This window comes from Nothobranchius furzeri, chromosome 1 (genome assembly GCF_043380555.1).
Source record: "Nothobranchius furzeri strain GRZ-AD chromosome 1, NfurGRZ-RIMD1, whole genome shotgun sequence".
Classification (NCBI taxonomy): Eukaryota; Metazoa; Chordata; class Actinopteri; order Cyprinodontiformes; family Nothobranchiidae; genus Nothobranchius; species Nothobranchius furzeri.
This window is the reverse complement of record NC_091741.1, coordinates 75,047,148-75,070,242: the sequence shown is the minus strand read 5'-3', so window position 1 is coordinate 75,070,242 and position 23,095 is coordinate 75,047,148. Positions and strand designations below refer to the sequence as shown.

The 23,095-nt window shown below is 40.7% G+C and overlaps 1 protein-coding gene across 2 annotated transcripts in view; it reads right to left on the bottom strand.

Moving 5' to 3' along the window:
- fstl5 (follistatin-like 5) overlaps window positions 1-23,095 on the bottom strand; it is a 279,655-nt gene that overhangs the window by 6,740 nt on the left and 249,820 nt on the right. For both annotated transcript variants that reach the window (XM_015951097.3, XM_015951089.3), the window contains 5 exons: window positions 15,079-15,105; window positions 14,766-14,884; window positions 8,422-8,571; window positions 6,132-6,239; window positions 3,939-4,063 (listed from right to left, as the gene is read on the bottom strand). In XM_015951097.3, the coding sequence (XP_015806583.1) occupies window positions 3,939-4,063; window positions 6,132-6,239; window positions 8,422-8,571; window positions 14,766-14,884; window positions 15,079-15,105 (529 nt within the window). The remainder of the gene's footprint in view (window positions 1-3,938; window positions 4,064-6,131; window positions 6,240-8,421; window positions 8,572-14,765; window positions 14,885-15,078; window positions 15,106-23,095) is intronic.

Below are 23,095 nucleotides of genomic sequence, written 5' to 3'. Positions count from 1 at the left end.
CGCCTTACCTGTGTGAGCTACTACACACATACACACCCACCCCAGGTCAGCTGCTCCTGATTGTCACAAAGATAAATCATAAGCTTAGAGGAGACTGCACCTTTACTGCAGCATTTCCTAGATTGCAGAATGAGCTTCCTTTAAAAATCAGACAGGCCTTTGACACCATTTCAGATGTTTAACTAGTTTTATATCATTTTTATTATCATTTAAATTGCATTTTACTGTGTTTTATGTATTTGTTCTGTGTGCAGCACGTTGGCCCTGCCGGTGTTTCAAGTGCAATACAAATAAAGTTGGTTTGGCATCCTGTTTGGTGAAATATACATGAAACAGCTTTCCTGCCAACCTGGATCAGTTGTTTTCCCAACAAACATTAAACCGTAAGAACCTTAGACTATAGGTTACTTTAGATGCAATGTTGTTTCACCAGTTGTTAAACAAGCTCCAAACATGGCAGGATTTATTTAATGTAGCTGTTATTACACTGCTGTGCATATTGTACTTAAACATCAAATACCTATATATAAATAACTATTAACAATTATATTCAGCAATCTTTAAGCCACACTCAAGTTTTATAGTTATTGTCCAATATCAAAAACAAACTAACTTTCTTTCAGATTTTCTTTCAAATCTTTAAAAAATACTTGGGCTAAGAAAGCTAATTAGTGCATAAAAGAAGTGCATACTGCTTTTTAGAGGAAGAAAAATATGTCAGTTGTTTTAAACTTCTGTTGTAGTCTAACTAAAGTGTGTTTCATGACCAATTAGAAAGCTAGTCAGTAAAATGGTTGAATTATGGGGAAAATTAAACCTGAAGGAGCAAAAGTAGCTACCCCACCATTGACACCCTGGAATCCTGCAGACCTCCTGTTGCTCCCAGCCTTCCCATGGCATTAGCCAAGCCTCTGGGATCAGCTTTTCTGTTCATGTTCACTTTAGCTGTGACAGTTGCTGACGGCATGTAAGAGCGTTTTCAGGTTCGGCAGATACTGTATGACATTAAACATGTTGGCGCTTTTACTGCTGATGAACTAAAAGGCTGCAAAATGAGGTAATCTGTTCTCCAGCTGCTGCCATCATCCATCCCTTCATTCATTCAAAAACACTTTCTGGACTTGGGTGAGTGGTGTTACTTAAATCTGCATCCTGCAGCAAGATGGTTTTAAGATACGGAATAAATTAAGTCTCTAGGATCTAAGTAGTTCTTCAGTCTCAGAGGTGTTTTGCGACCAACATGTTTCTTTTTGATAAGGAGCATGGAGCATGTTTGAGCCTAGTTACTACCTTCTGCAGGGGGACGGGAATGGATTTTCTTTGCTTTCCCAACCCAATTCCATCGCAAAAAAACAGCTCTTGTCCCAATTCCAGACAGCAGGAAAAAAAAATTGTCCTATCCGAATCCCAATAACATAATTTCTACTCCCTCCCAGTCCCAGCAGGTGTTTTTAAGGTGTGGTAATTCAAAACAAAAAATCAAGGGGTTAAAAGGTGTTTCCATTCCATAACTGACAACTCCCAGAAAACTATTAAACTTCAGAATTCACTGACTGTGTTCTCATGGTGATACGGACATTGTCCTCCCTAATTTGCTTCTCAAACTCATCTGCGTTTCTTTCCATGTTGCTGCATATTGAGAGATGACTTTCAGCGCTGGTCATGTGATGTATAATGGCAAATCAGCTGCTAGTCAGATGTGAGAGTGTCTCACAAAAGACATTTTTGACCTTTACATAATATGCATATATTTACTGTGACAATTATCCATCCATCCATTTTCATCCGCTTATCCGGAGTCGGGTCGCGGGGGGAGTAGCCTAAGGCGAGAGGCCCAGACTTCCCTCTCCCCAGCCACTTGGGCCAGCTTCTCCGGGGGAATCCCAAGGCGTTCCCTGACCAGGTGGGAGACATAGTCCCTCCACCGTGTCCTGGGTCTACCTTTAGGTCTCCTCCTGCTTGAGGTCCATGTGGCAGGGGTGAGGTGGTGCTCACTCCTCACCCCTGCCACGTGGATCCAAGGGATAAACCATCAACCCTGCTCAATGGTCAACTTTCCTCGCGGGGTCACCCCCATTAGGACAGTGGGTGGGTCAAGAGATGCAGGATCTCAGCTGTTTAACTACTCTAATAAATCGCTGTTAAGGACAAAATGTCATTCTGTTTGGTGTTTTAGTTCATCACAAATATCACAACAATAGTAATGTGACGTTCACGAACGGGTTTTCAAAGTGAATGATGAGAGCCAAGTCCCTGTAGAGAGCTGTTCATCTCGTCTTCCAGTAACTAACTTCCCTGGAAGTCGGCAAAGCGCAACTGTAACCCAACCTCTGTGCACCCTCACGGACACCAGAGGAACATGTTTTCAGGAAGATTCTCTTTTGTGTGTGTGTGTGTGTGTGTGTGTGTGTGTGTGTGTGTGTGTGGGGGGGGGGGGGGGGGGGGGGGGTTAATGCACGTCACTCATAATGTCCGACTTCCCTACGTGTTTTCACAATCGCTGTAATCAGAAAGGTCAGACAGAAGTAAATGTAAATTCAAATGGCACATTAATTTAAAAGACAAGCCTTTCATACTGAACAGAAATCAGAATTTTTATGCCCACTCCCACTGATTATTTTTCCTGTTTTGCCCCAGTGATGTCATTCTAAATACATGGAATCCCGCATGAATCACGTGACCCACTGGGATCCCAAAGAAACTGTCAGCCTCTAGTATCAATACAAGTACTCTGGGGCAGCCCCACAGAGTGGGATGGAGACATGCCCAATTGTTTAACTGTCTGACCACCGGCCTGTGATTGGTCAGGACGCCCCTTCCTTTAAATGTGTCTACAGCAAAAGAATGGCAGACACAAAGCTGGTGAAAAAACATTTGAATAAATCAGATGATGTGAATGTGTACACACCTGTCTCTGAAGGAGTACAAAGATGTTCAGCTATTGGTGGATGGAATTATGGGAAACGTGGTTTTAGACATAATGAGAAAATGAAAAGGCAGAGGAGAAATGTGTGACATGTTTGTGGTAAAAAGTCTCTTAAATACATGAACAGAATTGTAAATACACTATTGTGCACTAGAGACGTGACTGCAACGGTGGCAGAACCCCTCCAAAAAGGTGCTACACCCACTGTTGTCCTGGTGGGGAAATGTTGCTGCAACACTCTGCAGGTGACTGACAAGTCTCAAAGGAAAACGGCTCCACACTCGAGCTGTTGGAGGAGTATAAATTAGGCAGAGACCAGCTCGGAGAGCAGCCATGTCACGCCAGATTTACTCATTTACACAAAACGACTGGTTTTCAGCGGCCAGTTGGCAACTGGGTCTAAAAAGTCTGAAATGGAAGTTAATTTGCTTTGTGATTAGTTTGGAAACTTTCTGCATGTTCTACATACTACATATAATTTGCGATTGACCATAAACCAGATGATAACATGGATCATTTTGATCTGGACTATATAGTTGTGACTCAGATACATTGGGTAAATACGTTTGATTGGAAACTTTTTAAAATTTCTCTGACTTCCTTTGCATTTAAATGTGCATTTTGTTGTTACTTTCTGTGGCCACCTAAAAGGTTTTTTTTTCTCAGACAAATTATTCTAATATAAGACATAATTTAAACCATTGTTTTATTTTCCCAAACGGAATAAAATGTTTACATTTCTCATCTCAACTTGTAGAGTTGTAGGTCTAACCTCATTAGAGTAATAAGAGTTTGAACCAAGCAGCTTTAGTTTATTTTTTATTACACGTTGTAACTTTCTGCAGTTCATTACAAGACTTTCCTCTTAAACACACACTCATTAACTGCTAAACAATCTCTATAAAATCATTATTGTTGCACTGAGGTTTTCAAGTACAGTGGGTAGAGCGCCACTGGAGTGACTCTAGCTGAGACAAGTATTAGGAGAGCTTTTGCATCCTGCCACACATACCTGATGTGGTTTATGATGAGGCTGGATGTGGGGATGAAGAAGTCCTCCACTCTGTCGAAGTGCCTGCCGACCGGCTGCGTGTGAACAGTGTGATGCGAGACTCTTCCACTGGCTTGATTGATCACCTTGAGAACAGCAGCACAGGCAGGTGGGTGTTTAACATGACCTTGATGAACACACACAGTACCGCTAGTTCCTCCTCATTTCAGCCTAACTTTTATTCATTACATCAAAAGAGGTTAATCATAACAAAACTGACATTTCTTTCATTTTACTGATAAAACTCGTCAGCTCCTCCTCCTGGTGCTTCGCAGTGGGAATGGTGTGTGCTGTTGCCCTTGGTGTCTAAATAACACTTGCACATACAGACATCTAGTTGTGTGTGTGGGCAGAGTTTAATATGATTGTGCCACGATGCACAAAACAAATTGTCAGAGATTGAACTCTGCATCATGCATTCCTGTACTGCACCACAGAGAAGAACTTTCATGTAAAGCCAATATGGACTCACCCTCGGAGTAAACAAAAACATATAAATGTTTTTTTATTCACATGTGATGCAGTCAGAACACATCTAAAGACTTTTATGCATCTGAAGTTGATAAACTATCAAATTATAATCAGAATTATAATGAATATTTATGTTTAAAGCCAACAAGCTTTTTTAGAAACAAATGCTTCACATTTCAAATCTTTACCACTGGACTGGAAGTGACTATTAATTAGATAAGCAAGAAAAATAAATCAATGGAAAATCCCACAGAGGCTGAGTGATTAATGCACCCCTGTCATAAAGATACAGGATGAGAATTGGACTGTGAGGAGGAATTTACATCTAATAACACATTAGTTTTCAATCCCTCTATGGATGGTGAAATAAAAAGAAAACCTTTCAACTTCTTCAAAACAGAAAATACAGGAAACTGTTTTTCATTGATCTTCTCATTTTCATTTTATCTCTACTTCCTGACATTTGCCTTTAACTGTGAGCTTATATTTGTAGCAATCTGACTAAAAACCTAAAGCACTAGTTTTCATCTTTTAAGTGTTTCTTATACCTGTTGACCTTTGAATCAAAGGGAGAAATCAGTTTGTTCTGATCAGATGAGCTACCTACTACTAAAGTGTTAATTACAAATACATTGCCAAGTGTCAGTTTACATTTATAGCTATTCTGGCATTTGGAGCAAAAAAAACATGTAAAAAATTACAGCTGTTTAAATAACATTTAGATGGATTGCATGAGTTGGTTCACTGAGAACCCATTTTTGATTTGTTCTTTTTGAAATATGAACAAGTTAAACTTCTACTTTTTTACCACGATTTCCTGCATTAGCCACCTGAAAAAATACACAAGGAAACACTTGGGTTCTCACTTCGCTCCCAACAGAGAACAATGTTGTTGATTTAGCATCCAAGAGAGTGCGTCTCAGCTAGTAAAAGCTAATGTTAGCATTAGCAACTCCACCACATAGCAGAACTCCTTCGGATGTGTTATTCGCGGAGATAAAACATGAGTGTTGCAGAGCAAAGGCATTGGAAGAATCAGGCTGCTGTTAGCCAATCAGAAGAGATGTTTGAGCATCACAAAGAAGGAGTAAGACTCCAAATTCTGTGCTTTTTTTGCCACCTTCTCCTCCGACTAACTTCTACTCCCTGAAAAAGGAGCACCAAAACTTTTCTTTCACAGAGAATGACTCACAAGGCAATCCTTTATACTAAAGCCTGCTGAAAATGTATTTAAAAATGAGTGAATGAGAGCTTTTAAATGGCAGAAACACGTTGTAACAGGGTCAATTCAGGCTAGCTGTTGGCTCATCTGACTGGTCAGAACAAATCTCTTGTTCTCCACACTGAAACTGTTTCAACCACTGTTTGTATTTGAGCTGTTAATTAACTTTAAACAGAAAGTCACTCTAAAAATCCAAACTATCCTTTTAGTTCATTAACTTTAGTAGCTTATTTAATTTTTCATTAATGACACAAAATGCAGTGTTGATTAAATGGTGGAAAACAGCTCAATATGTGTATTATTCTGGCATTTAATTAGGAAAAGAATAGCTTTTTTAGCCCAATTTTATGATGACTTTGTTTTTATTGCTGGTGTGTTTGTGCTTTTTTGCTTCATTTTCTGCCTAGAATACTCTTGTAAGTACCAATGAAACAATGATAACATGAAAAACGTAGACCAACCTGCAGGGTTGGGAAGTTCTTCTCTGCATCACCCCAGCTAAGCACCCACACCTGGTCATGAGACTTGTCATAGTGGAGCTTCACAGGATAAGGGTCGGTGCCCACAGTCTGAAAGATGACACCAAACCAAACCACCACGAGCGGTTAAAAACAGCCGGGCTGCAGAATAACAATTGAAAGCAATCTAGTTATTGCTTTTGAAGAATTCCCTTGATGTGAAGTGGTAAAGTGTTTTAAAAAGTTTCCCTGCACACTAATGCATCGGGGGTCGATGGGAGCAGGTCTTCTTTTTCACAAGGCGAGCTGGAGGTGTGCTGTTTTATGTGTGAACCGCGTTTAATGTTAAGCTGCATTTCAAATCGACTGTTGACAGACACAATTGCTTTGCCACACTGGAGTAATTGCTTCAGTCTTTCTCCGTTCCTTGACACTGTGGCAATATTCCAGGCAGAACAATAGATGAGTCGCATGTGACACTGAGGCACTCCTCATGCATTTTGTCCACCTGAGCTCAGACAGACAAGCAGCTGAAAGGGAATTTTAAAACAAGCACCAAAAAGAAGAATGCAGCAGGAAGAAGCAGTCAGATTTTACTCAAGCAAATCACAGAAAACCTGTGTTCCCAAAGCCAGTTAGGATGGAAACATTTCCTGTGTTATTAGTTCTATTGGAGTCCTAATTGTATTGTTTACCTTGGCGTATCATATATCGTATCACACTGAAGGTAAACCACTCCTCAGAGGGTTTGCTGAATAAGATGAGAATATCAGCTGAATCCTAACTAATCTCTGAGCACGCAGTCATCAGAGAAAACAGGTGTTCACTTTCTCTCTCTCTCTCCCGCCTAACAGCTTCTGTCTCACTGACGAAGATTATCAAGATCCTCAGCCAATATGCTCCGGTGAGTTCAGCACAGGCAGCAAATCTGTCAGACATGAAGGGCCGAGAACACCATATTTATTTCTGAAGGTTACCTGACGCCCCGTCATTAAAAGTAGCTCTCCAAAAATCTATTTTTAATTTTAAGACATAATAAGTACCTGCATCACTAATTCAAAAATTGAGCAGTTCTGTGAGAAAAACAGCAGCATGCAGAGAAACACAGAGGCATAGTTTGTTTGAATATTTGAAGCAAGTGACAGGTTCAGGTGGTTAATTAACAACTGCTAACATAATCCAGTGCAGCTAAACCTCCAGGCAGCTGAATAATGAGCCTGTGACAGGCTGTGGGACAGCAGCCTGCTTACTGGCAGGTCCCTGAGAGGCTTCAGGCCAGTAAACAGTCACCATGGAGTCAGGAACATCTGCAGGGATCTGAGCCACCCTGGATGATCAAGGAACACCCAAAACCCCACTGACTCCACTGGTTTAACTCAACACTGACCTACAGTACTGTGCTGGATCTAGGAATTGTGCCATTTCCTTAGCAGGCCTCATGAAAACAACAACCCCTCAGGAAAATAAATGCTGTTGCGAGCTGGCAGATTGTTTGGAAGGTTCACATAATACAGCATCTGTGAGGAGAACTGCCAGAGTCGCCATGCGACAAGATCCAGAGGTCTGCAGGGCGACAATATCCACGAAGAGGTGGATCACGGGGTTATACGGTCGTCACATCAATGTGAAGGTTAACTGCAGATCTTGACAGTTGCCTTTTGTATGAAATAGGCCAGGTCAGAGATTAGCAGTCAACAAAAGGTGAGACAGCCGATCTTAAAGCTGAAAATGCCGCACTATAGTGAAATTGGGAAGAATCGATGCACTGTCAAGATGAGTAAAAGCCTCAAAGTAGTGGCAGATCTAGAAATGAAATCATCTCATGGAGAGTGTGACGAGCCGAAAAATGACCTTTTCTCTGTGAGAAAGAATATTTGCCCATACAGTTGAAATAAGTTAATGTAAAGTAGATGCTCATTTGCACTACATATTTGGAGAATGTAAAGCACTGCAACAACTTCATACCCAAAACACAGAGGATGATCCGATGCACATATGGGTCAAATAACATGAAATCTTGGTAGGAAAAATGTAACATTTAGTGGCGGAAAATGCAATTATTTATCATAATCAGTCTCAGGTAAACGGTTATATGCTTTCATGAATCGGTGTAGAAAAAAACCCAGGATCGAAACCTTCAGGTGTGATGGCACAGATAAAAGCTGATTTATGTTTCAAGGTTTTCATTAATTCAAAGAAATGTTTTTAGTCTTTTAATTTTCCTTGCTCTGACACCTTTCAATGTTCTAAAAACTATCATGAACTCTGTTTTCTAATTTATCCAGAAAATTACCTGGACAGCTTTCTGAGACTGGATGTCAACTATGAGCACTCGGTCCAAGGTTGGCTGTGTCACATAAATAAACTTGTCCTTGATGTTGACAGCTGATGACCACACACACCTCTGCACTGTCTCACCAGGTGAGGCAGGGCACACCTCCTCCTGCAAAGACAAGAGCACACACACACACACACACACACACACACACACACACACACACACACACACACACACACACACACACACACACACACACACACACACACACACACACACACACACACACACACACACACACACACACACACACACACACACCATGAGCTAATTGGTTTTCATTTTACAGGAAAATATCTCATTAAAAAACAATTACTTAACCTAGCTGCTTTTTCTGTTTAAATTTGCAGCCTTATCCCTAACGCTGATGTGGGTATCTTGGCAACTTAGATAAATTAGCTTAGCTGGTTCCTGCAGAATCTCTGTAATCACTCTCATTTGTCCACAAAACAAAGCCGGCAGATGATCTGTAGCTTTGCTGGCCAGCAGGATCCTTCCCAGATTTCCATCTCTGGAGCTTTCCTGCACCTTCTCCTGCAGTCCTCTGAAACTTCAGGCTGAACACAGACGTCCAAACTCTGTGGGACAAATTGTGCTGCTGCCTGCCAACAGAGGATGAATGTAGGACCTCACCACAGCGGGATGAACTTTTATGTTTACAGCCAGAGTCGGTGCATGACAGGCGCTGGAGGCAAGTTTCTCCTGAAGTTCATTTTTCTAATTCATGAATGTCGCAAAACCCAAACTAGTATATTTGTGTGCTTGTTTAAGGTAGTTTTCTAATTGGAGCCCACATTAATAATAATAAAATACAAGTTTGAATGCAAAAAAGCTACAATCTATAACCTAGGGGGTGAATCAACTAGTCGACTAGTCGACTTCACTGCTCTGTAGTGACTTTTTATGCCTTTCATCGACTAGTCGCTGTCACGTGATAATGACCGACAAGATGCAGTCCTCGGAAATGACAGCAGGTAACGAGCCCCTGCGCGTCGGGAGGCGATGCGCTGCGCCAGAGCATCGGTATCTGACGCCCGCGGTAAAATGGACATTTGACTGAATTGTGACCTTTACCCTCTTGCAATTTAACCTTCCCCTCACCCCCATCCTAACCTTAACCAGCTTGCGTATGCAAAGCTCTGATCGTTGACGCGCTTCAGACATCTGCGTCCTGAGCACGGCCACAGTAACATCAAATCAGGTGTCGCCACTTCAAAAACTAATTTAACACGCGATCGTTCATGTCGGCTCATTTCCTTTTATTATGCTTTCTGTCTTTTATTTGTGTCCGATGCATTTCGCTGCTGTGGAGCGGAGCTTATCACCTGTTTTGTCCTCCAATGATTTCACCTCACCGGTGCAGCCGGCAAGCAGCGAGCACTCCGCTGTTTTTGCGGTCGGTAGATCTTTTAGAACTGCAGTTCAAAGGTAACTCATGAGGTGAATATATATGAACCCAGGTAGCAGTTTTTCTTTAGGACTGAGAGGAGATGCAGGAAGATAATAAACAGACAGGACAGAAAAATAGTCAAATAAAAACAAGTTAGTTTTTGTACCTGGAGGTTGCAACAAACAGACACCATTGAAGGTAATCAGAAGTGAGGAACAGAAAATGAAATAATTATTTTAATGTTTAGAGCAGCAGGAACTCCGAGAGGCTGCAGGCGCATCAGTGAGTTTGTGGCCACTGCGCATGAGGAGGGGGGAGAGGGCTGAAGCAAGATGCAGAAACTACCGTTGTTAAAAGAAATGTGTTTAACTTATAAAAGGTGGGATCAATTTTAATTGTCAAAAACTCCAGCGAACCAATCCGCTTCAAGTGTATGACGTCATCAATGACGAGTAAAAGTCGACTCGATTTTCATTACTTGACTGTCGACTTTTAAAAAAATTAAGTCACGCAGCCCCTACTATAACATATAAGTTCCTAGATTGCCCAGATTCAGATGCATCTCTCAGTGCTTTTGATACGAAGCAGATTGGAGGTGTTGATAAAAACAGAAAACAGACATTCCTGCACTTCTGAGGGAAAACATTGAGTCATTGGTATTGAACTCTGTGTCACCCCTGCAGACCCACACTGTGGTCATTTGATTCTACGGGCTGTAAATATCTTTCTTATTGCGCCTTTAAGAGGTGAGAAATCGAACATCTGACACCCAGTGGAGGGCGTGAATGGAGGCGGCTTCATTTCAGTTGTATATGTCAGTCTGTGTGTGGGGGCATATTTTATATATGTGATAACTGACAGCTTGAAAAAGGATGGAGAACCTGCTACGCTTATACAAGACAGTCAACATGTTAAATGAATCTCTGCATATACGACTGAGTAATTCTCCACTCCTGGAACAGTAAAGTGATTTCTATTTATTTAATTCTGAGACTTTACTAAAGAGATATTTTTAAACCTTTTATGTGGAGGAATGTGCAAACAAGTCACTCATATGGGGGTTGTGATATTCAACAGTAAAAGATGGATTTGTGACATTAAAACCGAGACATCACAGTTAAACTGAAGTGGTATGCAAACTGCTGTCCACTTCCTGGTGTTGAAGGAGTCCAGTAGGCCAAAACACTTGTTCCAAATGTTAGCCAGCTCAGTAGGAAATAAAGCTTTGAAGTGTTGCATCTTGGCATATGCATTTACTAAATATAGAGGCTTGTAATTGGATTTGATCCCTTGGATGTTTCTAAAATACGTGGGAGAATTTATACAGATTTTAGCCATGCGTCCAATCTGTTAATTCCTGCTACACCAGCTCGTAGCTCATCACAGTTTACAGTAAACAACATGCAGCAAGAAAACCTGACAGTCAGTTACATAAATGTAAAATGAGTTTTGTTAAACTCTAAGGTCCTTAAAATAAAAGTGAATAATCTTAAAATTGTATTCATAGAAAATACTAGTTCGATATTTTTATGTTTCGCAATCATGCAAAACCTCAGAAGTTTTATTCTCGACAGTTTCAGTACCTTCCAGAATGAGCTGTTTCAGGGCTCTGTCACTTTAGCAAAACAAGCTGGAGCTGGCCATGCCCACCCAGCCCCTGCTCAGGCTGCTATAAGCTGAGAAGCTCTGATATCTGGGAAGGGCTCAGAGTAGAGCTGCTGTTCCTCCAGTCTGGAGATGTGAGAGGTGGTTCTACGCACACCTTCACCTTTTGTGATGTCACAAACGGGAACATCATGAAATAGTTTGTTTTAAGCACATACTTCTTCAAACCAAATGCTGAGAAAAAAATCAGATGGGTGATTTTTTTCCCACATTTTGAGCATTTATGGAGGTTGTAGAGACTCAATTGGCAGTCCAAAAGGATGCAGTTTTACATAATGTCTCCTACATTGACTTACATTGACTACATTAACTCTCCAGAACATCTGAACATCTGATCTGAACCCAATTTACCCTGAATGTGTGTCGGCTAATGAGACTGGAAGTTTAAGCCTGTGACATGCATAACTCGATCCATATGGATTCCTACATCTAACCAGTTTTGATTCTTGTTGCAGAATAAAAGGGACCAGGGAGATAATTCAGAAATGACATTGACACGTTCAGTTACTGTCTGATTAATGGCAAGCAGAGCATGTCTGAATAAAGCTTTACATAATGACAGAATCACATTTAACAACTAAACAGGACTCAACACAATGCTGTGGCAGCAGCAACAAAACCTGATTATAGCCTCTCCTCTAAGAGGCTAACATCAAATACGTCCTTGACTCTCTCCACTTCATGTTAACATCAAAATAACTTTTTTCCCCCCAGCATCACAGTGCATCACAGCTAAATGTGCCATATAGTGTGTTATAATACTGGATGGGGTGTGTGATCACCATAACAAATCAATCAATGTTTCTCTGTGATGGGAAAAATGTGAGCGCCGTGCTGGGAATGGCCTCGTGTTCACAATGCAGTCCAGTGAGACGGCACTGAAGCTGGCCTCGCAGCACTCGCAGTGATTGATAGCCTAATACAAACACACCTCTCAGAGGAACACTTGGCTGATTGTTGTGCATTCATGGCTTCGCTTTATGCATAACCACCATCCAATCAGCACCAAGCTCCCAGATAAAACAGCAGCTCGGAGGAAAATGTCCATTTGGAAACACGTGTAAATCTAACAGGTATCTATCAGTTTTCTGTTGTTGCTCCAGAGCTTTGGTGGTAAACAGTGATTGGGCAGGGTGTAAGAGTCCGCTGAGAGGCGAAGCCGTCTCTCATTTCATGTAGTCTGTCAATGAGTTAAATTAAAAAAGGATTGTTTTACGCTGTACGGAGATGACCCCCACTCCCCATCCTGTGGGATGCTGTAAAAGACCAGACTGATCTGGAGAATGTGGTATTATTATTACATCCCTTTCAACTGATATGATCAATTTTATAAATAAACATAAAGTGACTAAAGGTGTCCCTGACTCAGAGCTTTAGTTACGTACAGTTATATCTTTCAGCTCACCTTTCTTTTAACAGACTGCACTTGTGCGGTCGTGTAATTAAGACATAAAAGAGAAAAAATGAAATACCTCAGGCAAAGTCAGAAACCAATTCAACTCACAAAACCATTTCGAACAAACCGTGCAGTCTTTTAGCCCTGAAAATAAATAATACAATGCCAGTAATCTTTTCTTAAAAAAAAACATGCACAATTTGTCATATAATTTGCTAAAATAAACAGTTCAGTGTCGATTTACGACTCTTGCGGGTGCTTCTGTTCTACTGTCAGCTTTCATCTCTTTCAGCTTTCAGTGAAAAACTTCCCAAATTATCCGTGCTGCCAGTGCTGCAGTGCTCTCAGTCCATTAATTTAAAAAGTAGCAGGAAAGAAGACGGCACGGTACTTCCTTTTGTATGGGTCACTGACAGAGGAAGACATCATCGCTATTCATCATTCAGGTGCTTCTAGAAATATACTGAAGGTCTTTGTGCTAATTATGTCTGAGCACTAATTTACACTGACTGAGTGAATGACGTGAGAAACACTTAACTCATATCTGTAACTGCCTAATGTGCATTATTATGATGACATGTGAAAGACTGTTGGACTCTACACACCAGCAAAAGGGAAATCGGTGATTTGCTGAAGGATTTTTTTTACATCTTGACTGTTTTTCTGTGATCTTTCTCAGGAATGCAGGGATAAATCTTTGGTTTCCTCCTTTTATTTCTCCACATACATTTATGAATTATTAATGTAGGATAAAACAACTTCCAAGAGCTTCTAACAAAGTTGGAAGTTCCTGGCAGTGTAAATTATAACTAGTTCAAAGCAGAGCCTTGTGCTGGACTATTTTTGTAAAATCCCACTTCCACCAGCTCCCACTGTCTGTCTTTCGTTCTTGCACTATGCTCGCTCTCGGCTCTCCGTACATAGAACAACAAAAAATAAAGTTTAAAAGCACTGCTCAATTAGTCTGACTGGCCATGGCACACCTTCTTTGTTTGCATATATCAAATTTTGGTTTCTTCTGTAATTTCTTGTTCTCCATTCTCAGATAGACTCTCTGATTTAATTAGCTACCTCAGCTCTCCACCTTCTAGTAAATCCAGGACTGACAAAAAGTCCGCTTTTTGCCTGTGGTGGTCTCAGTGACCAGTGGCATCTGTGAACAACAGCGTTGCTTCTACCAGTGCGCCCCAGAACAACTGTCGCTACAACGTAGGTCATCATCACCAGCGTGTGAATATGTGTGAGTGGTGGGTGGATGATGGGTTGTACTATGAAGCACCTTGGGGGTTGTAGATTCCAAAGGTGTTATACCAAAAACAGGTTATATTATTAAAATGTTAAACCACCAAAAAGTTCCCAAGCGCAGCCACAGCTGCAGCTCACCGCTCCTCACAGGGATGGGTCAAATGCAGAGATGAATTTAACTAGTGTGTGATGACTAATAATACTGGTTTGACTTTATATAGCACTTTTCAAGACACCCAAAGCACTTTCTATTATTCATGCACTCTCACATTCACACTCTGCCGGTGATGGGAAGCTACTATGTAGCCACAGCCACACTGGGGCGGTCTGACAGAGGCAAGGCTGCCATTTGGCGCCGTCGGCCTCTCTGACCACCACCAACACACGCAAGTCGGGTGAAGTGTCTTGCACAAGGACACAACAGCAGAATACCCCTGGCAGGAGCTGGACTCGGGCTCATGACCCTCCGATCATGAGGCAACCCGTTGTACCTCCTGAGCTACTGTAGCCCCAATGGGACTTTCAAAACATTGAAAACAGAATGTCAGGAAAAAGCCAAAAGTTGAGATCAAAAGCTTCACATTTCATTTCCTAACCACTCACCTGCAGAGCTAGGAGCTTCTCACTGGGCTTTATGTGCCGTTGTATCTCACATGCCACCGGCTGAATGACTTTAATCCCATCTTCATAAAACACATAAAACATGTTTCCAATGCCAAGACCTGCAGGAGAACAACAGCAGCTCAATTACAAAACACAGCACAATGTGAACACACAGAAGCAGCAATGCTGGTATCTACTATTAAACTAGCAAATCATTAAATCCTCCTCATCACAGTTCAGTAGCTGCATTACACAAATTCAATTAATGCAGGTTAATGAATGCTACAGTGGAGAAGGAGCTTTCCAGACATACCTTCTTCACGCCACAAGATGTTCGCCACTGTGAAGAAGAATAACAGGAATGCACAGTTGAGAATGGATGCAAGAATCAATAGGGCACCACTATGAGAACTAATAATCAAACAGCAGGTTCTGCTGAAGCAAAGAGGAGAGCAGACAACATGAAAGTTTTATGGAAAGCTCCCACTGCAACACAATCGATCACGTCTTCTGCTTGGCAATAATTTGATACCAAACACAGGAAAATTTAGTGCTTGCAGCAACTGGTGCCATAGAGAACAATTTACCATTTCTAATGCTGAAAAGAAGGAAAACTATCAGGTAGTGGTCTATCAATATGAACAATAAACACCCACTAACAGTCCACGGGTCTCATCCTCAAATGATCACCAGAAGTCATAAGGAAGGATTTTTGTGCTCCCACTTTTGTGGCACAACCTATCTTGGCTCCTGTAACAGGTAATTTCTCATTAAATTCACTTAGAGGTGACTAATGACATGAAATGTGGGATGAAAGCCACATAACAGACTCTGAGTGCTTTAATGGGCGATGTAAAACACCAACTGACAGTTGGCTTTAAAAGCAGCCTCTGGATACTCTCACAGAGGACATGCCATTAAATGACTAAATTAGTGATGTGGTGAGAAGATATATATAGCAGTTACTTTTCATGCAAATATGAAAGCAAATCCTGCTTTCCAGTAGATTTTATCCTCCAACGCCACCATCCTCTCAAACCGACTCGTTAACTGTGACCTTCCCCTATTGTTCAGCTGTCCCCCAGTGTTCTCTCCGCTTCCATTTTCAGTCTGCAAACCAATCTGTAGCCCAGTTCACATCCGATTTTAATCTTGCCTCTATTGCAATGCTCATTCTCGCAGCCTCTTGCTCAAGTGGACAGATGCAGGAAAAGAAAAAGGAGGAGAGACAAAGCCAGCGAGACGCCACTGTGCTGTTAGCCATAATCTTTCAAAAGTGCTTTGTCAAGTGTTTCCAGTGCACTCTTGCATACCTTTTACCTCATTAAAAGTTTGACAAAAGGAGCGAGTCTATAGATAAAGGAACAAGGAAGAACTGAAGGGCAGCAAGGACAAGACAAAAAGAAAAACAATGCAATTTATTTGAGATCTGCCAAAGAGGAAAATGGAGAAAATAGAAAGGAGGAGTTGAGATGAGATCTTGTGTGTTTCGGTCTTTTCCAATAGCCCCAAAGTATTGAAGCAATTCATCACCTGGTAGAGAGACTGTGGCTGTTCTGCGCATGCGATGTGCCCATACATCAACTTCATCATCCATACAACAAAACAAGCTGCCTGCCACTGTAGGCGGCGAGTTCACTCTTTCTGGCTGTAATGATTATGTTTCCAATGGGCTCCAAACATTGGGGTTGTCGTTCCTACCAGCCAGTCTGGACTCTGCAGTTTATACCCGTCAGCAAGGTTACACTAATTCAATTTGTTTACAAGAGCATGCTGCTATGACAGAGGTCTAAACAGCCCGTAGTGTTCTCCACAGTTGGACAGCAAGGAAAAGGGACTGCATAATATAAGAAAAATAATTAGATTACCACAAATGGGAAAAAAAATCAAACACTGATCTTAAGATGATTGCCTTGGGTGTGCAGTTTCTTTTTCTTTTGCAGGGGTGATCAGAAGAAAAAGTCCTTGGAAAATTGACTCCTGAGTCTTTAATTGCAAGCACTACACCAATAATTTGGAAAGGAATCATGGGTAAAGCTTTCTGACTGCTCCAGCCACATGAGGAAAACATAAGGAAGTGAAAAAGTAATAAGAACAGGAATAAACATATTCTTGGTTTAAAACTAAAGCCAAAGCAAAACTGAAGTCCTTCGAGGACAGGCAGTAACAGATAGGCAACATGACTAAATATCTTCATTTTTTTTTTTAGATTAACCAAAAAAGGCCTGACTACTGAGGACCTCTAAATTTGCAGTTAACAGGAACAGAGTATAAACCTAATGTACTCATAGTTATTATATCACTCGTAAAACTCCTGTCTGAGAAGCAAAGTCCTATACAACCATACTAACTTATGAGTTCTTTGTTTTTTTTTTCCTTTTTTTTGCCACAGCTCATATAAAAAGGGCACATCACAAACAATGTCTACATGCCAATGAGGACAAAATTAGCATAAAACTACAAGAACAGCAGTTGGTCTGTCAGCAAAATGAAAAAAAGATACTTTATCTATGCTTTCCTACTTCTATCATCACACGTTCTTGATAGTGACAAAGCTGAGTACACGAGACAGCTGTTCTCATCTGCAAGCAGTTACACCGATTTTGTCAGATGCTGTAATTATAAAGAAAGCCTCAGCTTTCTTATTCCTTATAGATTTTGGCTGTGCTAAATTTTGTTGTTTATCACTAAAAAGACAACAAAGGTGTTCATGTTGTGTTTCATTATGAACAAATGTGCTGTATCAACCTGACAGCTTCATGTAACCAATTAAGCCAGACATGCACTATGTGAATCACATCCCATTCTGAGAGAATTGTCAACCATGTGTGACTATCTTTGAGGTCAAGTTTTGTGTTGTGTGTCTCATGTGGTATGCGCGAGGCTACAAAACACAGTTTACATCTCATTACTACCTCCTGATTGGCAATTGTGCCATTGCATGAAAATGAAACATGTTGAAAATTCTGCTCGTCCCTCATGAGGGCATTGCACTGTTGAAGCAGCAGCATGAAACAAGGGTACCAGAACCTTTCACTCAGCACTTGTGCAAGCATGTCTGCCCAGGTATTTGTGTGTTGTCTTTTTTTTCTTTTCATACTTTCCCTACTTTCCGTACACAAAATGGAAGGTGTTGTCAGGAAAGCCTGTTTGCTGAGTTTTTATCAAATAAAAATGGAGCCCTAAACCTCAGTTTACTTCTTAAATGACATTCATTCATTCTTCTTTTAGCTCCAACCCTCTTGACCCCCTGCAAGACCTCCTACAAATATGGCAAGCCTCAAGGACGGCCGACAGAAACAACACAACAACGTCCTCCTCTGGGTTTCCAGAGTCAAATGTCCAATATGTTGCATGAAAACAAGTGCTGCTACCACACGTACAGTGAGAGCAGTCGCATTGGGTCGAACAGCGAGAGAGCGTGACTCATGAGCTTTGCCCTCGACTAAGTCGTACAGTTGAAGACGGAGCTGAATGCAACAAGTTGTGCAGTGTATGCCCAATTCATGCGGTCCTTTGTTCATCTCACTGGTTGAATTTGCTTATAATGGACGTTGACAGGAAGTGTCAGTCCTTTTTCAATCACTCTCTAAGAAGCTTTTAAGGATCAAACAGCCAGTGGAAGTAAAACAAAAGAAAAGCCTTACAGGAAACTTTACAATGATTGCTGAACATCTATTTCATGCACTTGCAGCATCAAATATTACAACTGCTGCTGAGCCAGAGGACTTGACCTCCAGACAAGGAGGAGTGAGTGACTGCAAATTAAAAGGATTTGATACTGTACCAAAGGTTGAGAAATCTGAAGCGGTAAAATAAATAAATAAATAATTATATATATATATATATATACGGCTTACTGAATAAGCCGTAAACGTATTACTTTAACAGCTTACATCTGTTTTAGGTTGGTGGCCTCAGATGAGCCATGATAAGAAGAAACTGATAAGATTTGACATGCAACTACTTTATTCTAATTAGAGAAAAAGGTTCATCACCATCATAATGTTATTTGGGCAGCAGTAGCTCAGGAGGTAGAGTGGGTTGTCCAGTAATCCAGTAGAGGGTTGTAGGATCAATCTCTGCTCCCAGCAAAGAATGCTGCTGTTGTGTCCTTGGGCAAGACACTTAACCCACCTTGCCTGCTGGTTGAGGTGGAAGGGACCGGTGACGCCTGTGCTCATCAGCCTCACTTCTGTCGGTGTGCCCAGTGATACACTGTAGTGTAAAGCGCTTTGGAGTCCTCTAACTCTTAAAGGTGCTGTTCAAGTGTGAGTCATCATTATTCTATTCATGAAAATACATTTTCTTATAAATCCTAACTGTTCATATGCATTGCTTCTGCCAAATCAATATTAACCATGAAAACTAGTCTCATTGCAGAAGTATCTCCCCAGCTAAAACATTTGAAATCAGGTGGAGTGGAGGTGCTTTCTAAATAAGAGTGATGACTGTACTTGAACTAGAGCGGGGAGTCTGCAAAGGACTCGAGTTTGTACCGTGTCATCAGAGAAAAGTATTCAGGAGCTTAATTCTTGCTGCAAAATCCCTGAGAGTTTTAAAGAAGACTTGATACTGTGAGAGCCTGAGGCATGCAAAGCTGTTTCATCATAAACAAACAGGATGCATGGAAAGTAAATACACCTGTGTGTAACTAGTAGATTTATGTTAATAAATTGCCTGGTTATCATATTAAATGTTTTTAGCGTGGAGAGGTAATTAAAGCTGATAAATGTACACGTTAAGTTCACTTCTGTATAAAAATATCCCTTTCATCTATATTTTTACACCTTGTTTGGGAAATGTTAATTTTCCTCATTTTAATTCAAAAACAAACGTAGGTGTAGATGAGAGGGGTTCAAAGTTTTGCTTGGATGCCTTTTGAAACCCTCTGAGTGATTCTGAACCTCAACTACAACTGGAGAATGTTAGAAATGTGGTCTACCAGAATAGTTAATAGCTGCAATTATCAAACATTTTATGTTCAGAGTTCATAAAATGCAAAAACCAATGAAAACACAGATTAAAATAGTTTTAAAATGGAAATGTGTCAAACACAATAAAAATGTGTCTTTTATTAATCACATGTTTACTTTTATTGAGAAACAAAAACCCTCATTGACTTTTAGCAAATGTGATTAAATAAAAAACAACATTACCAAAGGGAGATAGTCAGACACTACTGATGTTGTTTTTGAATGTTCAAGCCCACAAAACAAAACAAAAAAGGAATTCATTACACTTCTCAGTGGCCTAGTGGTAGAGTGTCTGCCCTGGGACTGGGAGATAAGGGGTTCAAATCCCAGTCATTTCATAACAAGAACTCTAGAAATAGGACCCAGTGCTTCCCTGCTTGACACTCTGCTTTTAAAAGGGTTGATTAGGGGGGTTAAACCACCTAATGGTCCCCAAGCACAGCCACAGCTGCAGCTCATCGCTCTCCATGGGGATGGGTCAAATGCGGAGATGAATTTCACGAGTGCATGATGACTAATAGAACTTTACCGTTTCTATTTGAATTTAATACTTTTCTTTTGTTAAAGGGGTACAAAACCCTTTAACAGAGACACATCATGACTTTAAAAAAGTTATAAAAGTTATATGGTCGATAAAGTTCTTTGCACTAAATCCCTCTCACCCATAGCAATTTCAGCAGTTTTATTCTTCACAGCTCGAGTACCTTCCATAATGAGACATTTCAGGGCTCCGAAAACAAGCTGGAGCTCGCCACGCCCACCCCCACTAAGGCTGCTTTTGACCCTTTCTACGTGACGTCACGCCGCTTATGGGACTGCCCCCCTTAGCAGTCCCTGAGTAAGATTCGTTCATATATTTGTAATGTCCACAAATGGTCAGTTTTTCATGTACAGTTTGACCCCGTCAGTATCTGGTCATATGGAGACAGGAGTCTGCATTTGTTGCCTTTAATCTGCTGGATTCTGCCATTCCATCAGCTGGAGTCCGGGCCTCTCTGCAGCTCGAAACACATGATAACATATTGTGAAACAAACTGTTCCTGTTTCAAGGCCTAAGCTTCCCTTATCACTTCTACAGGATTCCCCATGCCTCTGAATAAAGTGACTATTTTCAGCTCATATGAGTTCATCAATCATGAAATGGAATGAACAGATGTTAAATGAAATGATCAATAATGTTTTGATTAATCTGTGCTTAAATTAATAAGGTTGATCAATCTGTGCTTGAATTACTGAAGTTTGAAATGAATATTATTATGGTATGATCAGTAATTGAAGATTTAACAAGTGAATCATTATCTACACTCAGACACAAGGTTCATTAGAGATAAATTAAAGTTAAGTTAAACGTCATGACACATAGATATTTTCTTAGCCACAAATCAGAACATCCTGTATCTGAAAGAGGCGTGATGTTCTGAGGTTTGCTTGTGAACACCCCTTAACATGGCACGTCCCGGTTGGCCAAGAAATCATAATATTAGCATATTAAAACAGAGCTCACTAGATGGTGAGTCAGTTCTAGAGAAAGCTATGGACAGGCCATCTGGAGCGAACCCTCTTTAAACCAAAGCTTTCGACAAGCTAAAAGCTGCCTACAGCTGACACAGCAAAATGGCTCCTTCAGCTATTCAGAAACAGCAGTTCTAGATGCAAACAATTTAATCTGTCTGTTGTGACTCAAATCAAATCAAAGATACTTTATTAATCCCAGAGGGAAATTAATAGAGACTCGGAAAAATCTCTGGACTGGAGAGTCGGTGCTGCGGTTAATCTACCAAACATTGGTGCCCAGCGGTCATCCGACCTTCCTGACCTCTGGATCCGCAAAGAGGGTCTCCAAAGAAAGGGTGAGGTAAACACACAGGTTGTGTCTGATGCCGTTTTGATAAGAACCAACTTCATAGTAAATGCAAACCAAATTCTTTTCACCCAGAACTCATTTTCTTCTAGATGCAAGGTTCTGATAAACACACACCATTAAATCACCATACAGAACATCACATCCACTTAGATTCATCCATCACAGTCATCCTATTTAATTTGTCTTGTTTTTAATTTGTTTAGAAAATAAATTTCTTGCTTTTTTTTATAAACCTGACTCTGTCCGAATTGAGACAAAGTGTGTGTTTGATCCCTGAAAAAGGAAAGAGTCCTAGAATCTTCTGATTAAACATCCAAAGACCAAGCAGGTTGATATTCTGTATTTATATAGAATATCACAGTTTATTGGTCATAAGTAAAGGTAATATATTAAGCTTAAAAGCAACAACATTTACCACGCACTCAACATATTTCCTAAGTGACTCGATGCAATCTGCTGAGTTCCTTACATAAGAAACTTTTACTGAACTGTGTTGGAATGTTTACTTTGTGAAGTGCCCTGAGACAATGACTCTTGTCGTGATTTGACGCTATATAAATAAGCTGAATTGAAGAAGGAAGACAGGGACTGACAGTGATGGACCTGAAATGATAAATGTGATGTGTTTATATTACTTATTTAGTATCAATAATCCTGTATTTCACCATGGAGTACATGCATTACCGACCACTGTAGTGAATAGCGAGATAATTATTATCATAGTGTGTCAATGTAGGATTACATGTGTGAAAATTATGTTATTTATTTAGCATGATGAATATGACCATTTTAAGATATCTTGTGTTGCCAGGGTGTGAGAGTAGAAGCTGAACCCGGTGACCCCACTAGCAACAAAACAGGTAGAGGTCCAGGATTTTTTTTTCCCATCAACCCCAGTGAAAGGTGAACACTCTTTATCACGTTTAAATCCTGCGGGGTGAATTCTGGCAAAGCTGACAACTTGTTTACATCGGTTTCCTCTCCGTTCAGTACTCCATGTTGCCCCACCTAGGTGTGCTACTTCTTCCAATAACAAAACTTGGCAAAAAGTAATAACTGGGGAATAAAAAACTAAAACATTAAAACTATCTCTGCTACTTTTCCATTAGTTTAATGCTCGTTCTGCTCATTGTTTACTATGCTTCTGCTGTCCAATATGGTGGACCCACGTGATCAGGTGACATAGGTGCAAAGGGTCAATAGGCTGAGACAACATTTGTGACATAAAAATATGGGACCTTTTTTAAATGACTTGTTTTAGACACATAATTATTTTCTACTGGATTTACAGTTTTCACTCCATGACACCTTCAACATGGAAGTCAGCTGACAGGAAGTAGGCTGCTCATCCTGGGGATAGAGTCACTGGCTGATTTGAGCCTTTTGGTGCTGACAGCCTGTCCAAAACTGAATGAAAATCATCTGTGAGGGGAGGAGGACAGTACTGATGGAATCATAGAAACTATTTGGCAAAAGCTTGTCCTCAGAGT